Here is a 9,182-nt window from a genome sequence, read left to right on the forward strand (position 1 = left end):
ACAGAAACGTATTGGATGGTACTATAGGCATCACCGATAATACTGAGCTGTATTGGACCAGGTTTAGAAGCACAGTACAATCTGGACATTGCACTATCAGATCCAGAATAAAGTTTCATGTTTAGCCTGACAATGTACCTCAACTTCAAGCTCAAAGGAACATCCCCTATTGTACTAGTGTGACTTTCTCCCCCATCACCCCATCATTAGCTGCACCACACATCTTTGTGATCTCAGTGCGAATGCTACTGTGGGGCTGATACATGTAACTGTGTCATGGAATCAGATTGAGACTGCACTAGAATTTTTTTTCCCCATGTTGGACCCTTACTGCCAACGAGAGAAGAGACCCACCACTTTAGGCAGGACTCAAACCCAAGTGCAAAAGGTAAATAGATGTATTTTATGTTTAAATTCAGGTTCGTTGTACCTCTTCGAACAAGTTCAATTTTGACAGTGAAGTGATTCAGGTGCAGTTCGACGTTTTGCAATCCAGCAGTTAGAAGCGGCTTATGATAAACTGTAAGAGCAGGTCAGATCATTTCATGTTTAATTTAACTTTCATGATAAATAACTGCTTACAGCATAATTTTACAAAAACATGGTTTAATATTGAATAGACTCAATGTGAAGTAAGTAGTTTCAGGCACTTTTCTTCATTCAAAGGCTTGCAGGACATTTTCTCTCCACTTCTACTTCTTGACTTTTCCCTGTGCTGCTACTGCCTCCATGGCCGCCTTTACAGTCGCCTCATCTCCCAGGAACTGCATGGGTTTGATGGGCTTCAGGTTCGCGTCCAGCTCATAAACGATTGGAATGCCAGTCGGCAGGTTAAGCTCCATGATTGCAGCCTCTGACAGACCTGGAAAAAAAAGCATAAAATTCGAGGGTCATTTCCCAATTAAATCCCTGGAGTTGAGGGAGGAGCAATGCGTCGCATGCTGACTTGTGATACACACACACATCTTCCCATTCCATATAACTTGCACTTATAAAGCACCTTTAACATTTTTTTAAAAATTGCTAAGGGCTTCACAAGTGGCATAATACAGGGAAATGGATGGTAATCCATGATGAGAAAGGTTAGGTGAGGGTGATCAGAAGGGTCAAAATGGCTTTCAAAGAAAGAAAAAAAACATTTAGCAGCAAAAGGGTTTATGGAAGGAGTTGCAGAGAGAGTGGAGTCAAGATGACTGAAGGCCCTGCCATCAATGGCGGGGCCAAGGAAGGGAGCAGCACACAAAAGGCCAGTGGACAGAAGGGTATGGGGGGTCGGGGGGTCGGAATACAAGGCCGGAAGAGGCTCCAGAGATAGGGAGCAGCAATAGAATCATAGAAGTTACAACATGGAAACAGGCCCTTCGGCCCAACATGTCCATGTCGCCCAGTTTATACCACTAAGCTAGTCCCAATTGCCTGCACTTGGCCCATATCCCTCTATAGAGGGATATCTATCTCAGAGGGATTAAGAAAAGAACGAGAAGGAGTTTAAATTTAATGTGTGGACAGGGAACCAGTGTCTGTTATCGAGTGAAAGTCAGGATATGGGCAGCTGATTTTGGATAAGTTGTGAGTATGGGTAAGAGTGCACTGCACCACCATGCTGCCTGGCTTTATTTTTGCCAACCTCATTCCAGCCTCCTCCTTCCCAGAAGGCATTATATCTTGCCCAAGTAGCCATTCTTCACGTTTAAGCTTAGTTCAGTTGATGGGTTATTCCGCCAAGGTACGGCATCACGAATGAAACCTGATCCCATCCCCACCCAATGTCCGAGATGGTTAACTATCAGGGGTAGGGAATCCTGGCTGATTTTAGCCTCTCTGAACCCAGGGGTGCTCAGGCTAACTTTTGCACCCCCAATATTGTCCAGCTGTGATTAGCTAACACACCATCTGCCTAACTTGCAAAGCTTTTAAAATGTGCCAATGGCACTAGTGCAAATGGAGCACGCTTGAAATGGTCAAACAGACTACCAGATAGAAAAGATCAAATGCATTCGGACCTGTGAAGGGTGTGAGCAGAAAAAACAAGTCAACTAGTCTTCAGTTTTATGCAGAATCTTTTGTGAATTACGTGTTTTATACACGTTTCCAACTCTACTTTTATAATATTAGAAATGTTCTGTTTTGTATAAATTATTTCACAAAATCACTTATTCTGAAAGCTGTTAAGGGAATTCAGTTTAGAATATAGTTGTTTTAGTTTCACCTAAAAGTGTAAGTAGACTCAAAAGTGGATTGTTTGTTTCCCAGACCTTTTAATTTCAGCTCAGCTGGAGCACTATGCACAGGCCGAGTTGAGTGAGTTACAGTGACGGCCTCCTTGGAATGCCTGTGACCTTTCCCAAGCAGGTCTCTGCTCTCTCATGTTACACAGGCTGGATTTGCCAGCCTCTCCTCTCAGTATTTTTAGCATCAGAATCTCTACCAATGAGAGGATGGGATGGGAGAGGAGAATGAGAACAGTTGCACCATCATAAATAGTAACACGACCCTCGACCTTTATCATAGGGCAAATGAGTGACCTCCCTCACAATGTTCCCGAGTAGCGACATGTGCTCCTAGCAGTGATGCTGTGCATTTTCTGTTTCAACTGCTTTTCAAAGACCCAGTATTTTAGGAGAGGGTGAATTCAGTGATCAGCCACTCTCAGCAGGGAGCCCATTTGAAGGCAGTTCAGGTCAGAGAATCAGCACTGCAGTAATGTCGCCCTGTCTCCAGCTGAGGCTCCCTTCAAATCAATTTACCCGTAGACTCCCAAGCAGGGTGACTAGACAAAAAGAGGGTGGTGCATTTTACAAAGTTCACAGGAGAAATATTAGAAGATATTTTCTTTAATATCCCAGAATGAATATGATCCTGAGCCCAGTGGCACTGCTGGGGGGGGGGGTGCATGCATACAGTCCTTATTACTGCTTTACCACACACCAACTGCAACACTGAACAAGTCATGAGATTATTATCGACAGCCAGCATGGCGCAGTCTGTGATCTCTCCATTTTACCCTCCCAGCTGATGGAGGTAGTGGTTACAAGTGGCTTCGGTAGTGAGATATAAACATAATCCCACTGGATATCGAAAGCAATCAGAATCCAACTCTATTTTGAACCAAATATTCCGACCATTCTCTTAATTTTACAAACAGCTCCCCTCCTCTACACTTGCTGTGATAGGGCTCTACCCATGGTGCTCACCTTCTGGTGCATGATAAAAATTGCTATTCTTCAATTGTGAGCCTAAACGGCGAGTGTTTGCGAGTTATTCGACCGTGGAGATCCTGTGCAATTTCCAGCAGGGTTCACTGGACAGTGATCAGGAAGGAGGTGGGGGCAATAAAAGGTCAGGAAACCACAGAATACTGAGCCTCTTGACATGCCCAGTTTGTGCAGCAAGTATTGCCCGCTAAACAGACATTCCTTGCTTCATTTCTCTTTCCTAGCCCAGGGATATGGAAGCCAATTCTAGCGTCTCCAATGCCATCTGGTTGAGATCAGCTAACTCAACAGAGACTGGTCTGTTGTCTCAGTACCATACTGGGCAGTGTATTTACCCACTGGGGCACCAGGGGAGCTCACACTTCAATTGTTCTAGTTGTTATAAAGTGGTGAAAGTAGATTTGTAACATGCAGAGTGCAAAGGACTTCCATGCGAATTAATGATTTACTAAACCAGGTTAGCATATCCCGTCACCACTCTGCAGCTTCCAAATTTATTTTTTTGGACTGGGCCAGTTTAAATAAGCATAAACTGAGAAGAAGAGGACTTGCTGTGTCACTGCATGTAAAAAGCAGACATGTTGCTCAGTCTTGCCATCCCTTGTACACAGGAAGAAACAGGCCGACTGAAGTTCGCTCCTCCCATCTTCACGCTCTACAAATCGAACTTTGTTACTTTAAACAGTTGGAAGCCATGCACACACACACTGATGAACTCCAGTATCATTGCACCGGCATCATCTCTGACCCGAGGTGGGAATGAAGTTTAACAACTCAACCAGCTGGCCTTCAAATGTCAAACGTAATCAACACCTTCCTGACAAGCTCGGAGTAGCAGCAGACTACTTAATCTCTCAACACTTCATACAGTGGGACCCCATCCTCCCCTTAAAGTACATTTAAAGGGCTATAGTACTCCATGACTGGCATTAACACATGTGGCATAGGTGCAGTTCCTTTGTGGCCTGGAAAGATCAGGTCTAGACTAGTGCAAGGCTACTCCAGCCCTAAATCAGAGACTGGAGTCACATACAGGGCTTTGGTGAGACGACACCGAGAGTAATGTGTACAATTTTGGTCTCCTCACCAAAGGAAGGATATACTTAGAGGGGTTGCAACAAAGGTTCATGAGATTGATTCCTGGGATGAAAGGGTTGATCTATGGAGGAGAGATTAAGTAAAATGGGCCCATATTCTCCAGAGTTTCGAAGAATGAGAAGTGATCTCAGTAAAACTTCTAAAATTCTTAGAGGGCTTGACAGGGTAGATGCTGAGAGGCTGTTTCCCCTGGCTGGAGAGTCTAGAACTCGGGGGCATAGTCTCAGGTTAAGGGGTCAGCCATTTAAGACTGAGATGAGGAGGAATTTCTCCACTCAGAGGGTTGTGAATATTTGGAATTCTCTGCTCCAGAGGGCTGTGGATGCTCAGTCATTGAGTATATTCAAGGCTGAGATCGATAGATTTTTGGACATTAAGGAAATAAAGGGAAACGGGGATCGGGCGGGAAAGTGGAGTTGAGGTCGAAGATCAGTCATGATCTTACTGAATGGCGAAGCAGGCTCGAGGGGCCGTATGGCCTATTCCTGCTCCTATTTCTTATCTTCGTATACAGGCAAGACTGGGTAAGGACAGCCGGTTTCCTTCCCTAAAAGGACGTTTGTGAACCCGTTGGGTTTTTACGACAATCCAACAGCTTCATGGTCACTTTTACTGATACCAGCTTTTCTTCATTTCCAGATTTTTTGAAAAAAACTGGATTCAAATTCTGAGACTGCCATGGTGGAATCTGAACTCACGTTCTCTGGATTAGTAGTCCAGTAACAGTCACTTCACTACCTAGGAATATATCACCATTGGAGAACAGGTGGGAGAAGGCTGCATTGGCCCACCACACCCTGGTGCTGTCCCACTATCGGGGACCCAGTACCACACCAGAGCTTCTTGCCACTTATAATCCATATTTGTAATCGACAACTCTTTTAAACCAAGTGCCAGCTGGTAACTGAATGCCAGCAAGAAGTGGTCTATGCACAAGACACGGTACAAAATAGCACAAAGTCCATCCCGTGGTCAAGTTCATTTCCTTGGAGCTCCCTCAATAGCTTTGTCGGTTAATTGCATTGGTTGATGTGGTACCGACCACTCTGACCTGGAATGTCCCTGGTTTGCTCTTTGCTCTGTGCTAAATTCGCTGACCTCAACAGCATTCAATGGGCTTCCACAATTAGCCTCAGCTTCAGGGAGGTGAAAAATAGTCAGCGCAGTTCCCCTACCTACCCAGTGGAAAGGTCATGCGTATTGATGTCAGGTGATTAATAGCCTGGTCGAATAGCCTATTGCCAATCTTTGCTCGAGCTCATGCACGAAGAAAGGTCAGTTGGGCACGGTACTTGGGGGGCCATTGTGGAACTATACCCCAGCAAAGAACCCGAGTTGTCTTCAATTTATTGAACTGGACACCACAAACAATACTTCATTTATAAACACGTGCAGGCTGCTTGCTTACCCTCCAGGTGCTTGACGATGCCACGCAAACTGTTCCCATGGGCTGCAATCAGGACTCTCTTTCCTGCCTTAATCTGCGGTACAATCACATCATTCCAGAAAGGCAGAGCTCGGGCAATAGTGTCCTTCAGACTCTCGCATGATGGCAGCTCGGAAGATTTCAGTCCTTGATAACGCCTTGCCTGTAAATTAAAAGTTCTCGTCAGTTTAATATAATCAAAGCTACATGGAATTAAAATTTAAAAAAAATATTTACACCAAATCCTTCCAAAGCTCAGAGAACCACCAAGTGCTCTAACTGTAACAAAAATATGCATTTATACAGCACCTTATCACACCGTCGAAACTTCTCAAACTCCACACAACAAATGACTTTAGAAGTGCGGGATCTGTTAATTATGTACAAGCCCTTCTGCACCAATATCCCGGGAATGACTTCAATGGATGGGGTAATTTTTCTTTTGGATGGTACTGTTGGAGGGAGGAATGTTGTCCAGAACACTCCCCACTCTTCAAAATAGTGCCCTGCAATCCTTGCATCCACCTGATCAGTTTAACATCACAACTTTAAAGAAAACATTTGTGCCATTAAAAGCAGGACCACAGATAACGGCCAATATTATAAACGAATGCTTACATTTACTTATAACCAGTCATGGATGATGGACAAGACTGTTCTGCTGCGGATATTTCTCTCGGAGAAAAGTTTAAACGTGCTTTCAAAGTGTCTCTAGCAGATGCTGATGTTGAAATGATACGGTATTTCCTCGATGTTTGATCAAGATTTTTAAAATCTAAATTAAGCTGCAAGCCTTTCGAATACATGCCTACTTTCCTGCAAGAATCTAGGTGAACATGTTAACTAAACTTAACTGTGCGTTTGCATTAAGTCAAGCACAAGAGAAAGTGCTCAGCTAATAACTGGTTTCAGCGTGCCCAATTATATTTCTACAGTAATCTGGTTATTGGCAATGTGCGGAGTGAGGCGGTCCTGAGAATTACTCATCCTGAGGATGCGGTGCAGCACTGAATAAGTGTGAGTGGGTGGAGGACCGTGAGGATCTGCACGTCTCAGAGAGAGAGAAAAAGAGAGAACACAGTCCGGTCAGAAAACGGAGTGAAATGAGGAAATATCTGCAAGAGGAACCCTGATTCAACCGTCGTGTTTTAGGTAAAACGATCCAGTATGATCAATTGTCGGAAACTTTGCAACCATGAGCATAAAACGGGGCTGAATACCGCTCGGGAAATTAAACCCAGCGAGCGAATTGCCCAAAGGGGCGGCAGGGCAGAACTTGGTTGAAAGGCAGGGTGACATTTGGTGGATCAACTTAATCCGACAGCCTGATCTGTACCTGCTTCAAACACACACTGCATTATATTTCACCAGCACCACCCGAGTCAGAAATCGTTAGTCTAACTGACATTTTTAAACAGTTCAATATTTTTTTTAACTACACCTCCTACCCTTCGCTTTCCTTCTGCCAGCAGCATCTCCACATCATTTTTTTTCAGTAGCAGGTAGGAAATTAACTCATTCCAGGGATGATGAAGGGCTCGCACCTACTCAACAGTCTAAAGTCATCTGTTGTGTGGAGTTTGAGAAGAATTATTTCTTGATTCGAGTCAGTAATGTTCCCCACAAGGTGAAGTAATACCCGGCTCTCTAATAACACGCGGTGCTGGTAATATACCCTCCCGGGGGCAGCAATATACCCTCCCGGTACCCCACGGTGACAGGGATACCCCTCCCGGTACCCCACGGTGCCAGGGATCCCCCTCCCGGTACCCCACGGTGACAGGGATACCCCTCCCGGTACCCCACGGTGACAGGGATACCCCTCCCGGTACCCCACGGTGACAGGGATACCCCTCCCGGTACCCCACGGTGACAGGGATACCCCTCCCGGTACCCCACGGTGACAGGGATACCCCTCCCGGTACCCCACGGTGACAGGGATACCCCTCCCGGTACCCCACGGTGACAGGGATCCCCCTCCCGGTACCCCACGGTGACAGGGATCCCCCTCCCGGTACCCCACGGTGACAGGGATACCCCTCCCGGTACCCCACGGTGACAGGGATTCCCCTCCCGGTACCCCACGGTGACAGGGATACCCCTCCCGGTACCCCACGGTGACAGGGATTCCCCCTCCCGGTACCCCACGGTGACAGGGATCCCCCTCCCGGTACCCCACGGTGAAAGGGATCCCCCTCCCGGTACCCCACGGTGACAGGGATCCCCCTCCCGGTACCCCACGGTGACAGGGATCCCCCTCCCGGTACCCCACGGTGACAGGGATCCCCCTCCCGGTACCCCACGGTGACAGGGATCCCCCTCCCGGTACCCCACGGTGACAGGGATCCCCCTCCCGGTACCCCACGGTGACAGGGATACCCCTCCCGGTACCCCACGGTGACAGGGATACCCCTCCCGGTACCCCACGGTGACAGGGATACCCCTCCCGGTACCCCACGGTGACAGGGATCCCCCTCACCTTGCTAATGATGCAGTAAAACGGATGCTTATCGTCCATTGGCGGCGGCGGGGTGTCGAAGGAGCGCCTCCAGATCTTGACCTGCTCCTCGCCGTGCTTGGCGGCGGTCTCCGCCTTGTTGAGGCCGGTGAGGCCGCCGTAGTGGCGCTCGTTGAGGCGCCAGGTGCGGGTGACGGGCAGCCACATCTGATCGATGCCGTCCAGGATAACCCAGAGGGTGCGGATGGCGCGCTTCAGCACCGAGGTGTAGCACACGTCGAACTCGTAGCCGGCCTCCTTCAGGGCCTTGGCCCCGCGTGTGGCCTCGGCCAGCCCCTTCTCGCTCAAGTCGGCATCGAACCAGCCGCAGAAGCGGTTCTCCTGGTTCCAGGAGCTCTCGCCGTGTCGCACGATCACCAGCTTGTAGCAGGCCATGGCGGCGGGGCAATTTACGAGGAGGAGGAGGAGGTTGCTATGGGAACGGAGCTAGGCCCGGTGGTCGTTGGTCTCGTGTGTGTGTGTGCGCGCACGCGCGAGGCCTTGCTTTCCCCTGCTGCTGTCCGACACTCGCCGCCTCCCGCCGGCTGCCTCAGTCTTTTATCCCCTCGGTCTAGAGGCGGGGACTGCGGCCGACAGCTCGCACCAGAGGCCCAGGGACCGCCTACAAGAGGGACTGTAATAGAAAGCACCCAGTCAGCCAGAAACTCTGGCACAGGAGCAGGTAGGGAGAGAGATAGAGCACTGGCACTGACTGACTGACTGCTTTAAAATGTCATCTGTTTCAGATGGAAGCAGATTCAGTCGCAACTTACGAAAAAAAGGGAAATGCATAAACACTTGAAAAGGAAAAAAATTGCAGGTCGGCGGGGAAAGAGCAGGGGAATTAGGACCAATTGTCTTTCAAAGAGCCGGCACAGGCACGATGGGCCGAATGGCCTCCTTTCTGTGCTGTCAGATTCTATGAAATCGGAGATCAAAAAATAAA

The 9,182-nt window shown here is 48.0% G+C and overlaps 1 protein-coding gene across 1 annotated transcript; it reads right to left on the bottom strand.

Annotated features, from left to right (window-relative positions):
• Positions 1 to 533: 533 nt before the first annotated feature.
• Positions 534 to 8,780, bottom strand: LOC137335850 (phosphoglycerate mutase 2-like). The gene is made up of 3 exons (XM_068001330.1): positions 8,219 to 8,780; positions 5,722 to 5,902; positions 534 to 862 (listed from the first exon to the last, which is right to left on the bottom strand). The coding sequence occupies exons 1-3, from the start codon at positions 8,630 to 8,632 to the stop codon at positions 693 to 695; spliced, it is 765 nt and encodes a 254-aa protein (XP_067857431.1). The 5' UTR covers positions 8,633 to 8,780; the 3' UTR covers positions 534 to 692.
• Positions 8,781 to 9,182: the final 402 nt, after the last annotated feature.

Source organism: Heptranchias perlo, chromosome 20 (assembly GCF_035084215.1).
Source record: "Heptranchias perlo isolate sHepPer1 chromosome 20, sHepPer1.hap1, whole genome shotgun sequence".
Taxonomy (NCBI): Eukaryota; Metazoa; Chordata; class Chondrichthyes; order Hexanchiformes; family Hexanchidae; genus Heptranchias; species Heptranchias perlo.

Coding starts and splice junctions, on each gene's coding strand:
- LOC137335850 (XM_068001330.1), bottom strand. CDS start 8,632: ATGGCCTGCTACAAGCTGGTGATCGTGCGACACGGCGAGAGCTCCTGG. Junction 5,903..8,218: donor TTTACTGCATCATTAGCAAG/GTGAGGGGGATC, acceptor TTTAATTTACAG/GCAAGGCGTTATCAAGGACT. Junction 863..5,721: donor CATCGTCAAGCACCTGGAGG/GTAAGCAAGCAG, acceptor TTTTTTTTCCAG/GTCTGTCAGAGGCTGCAATC.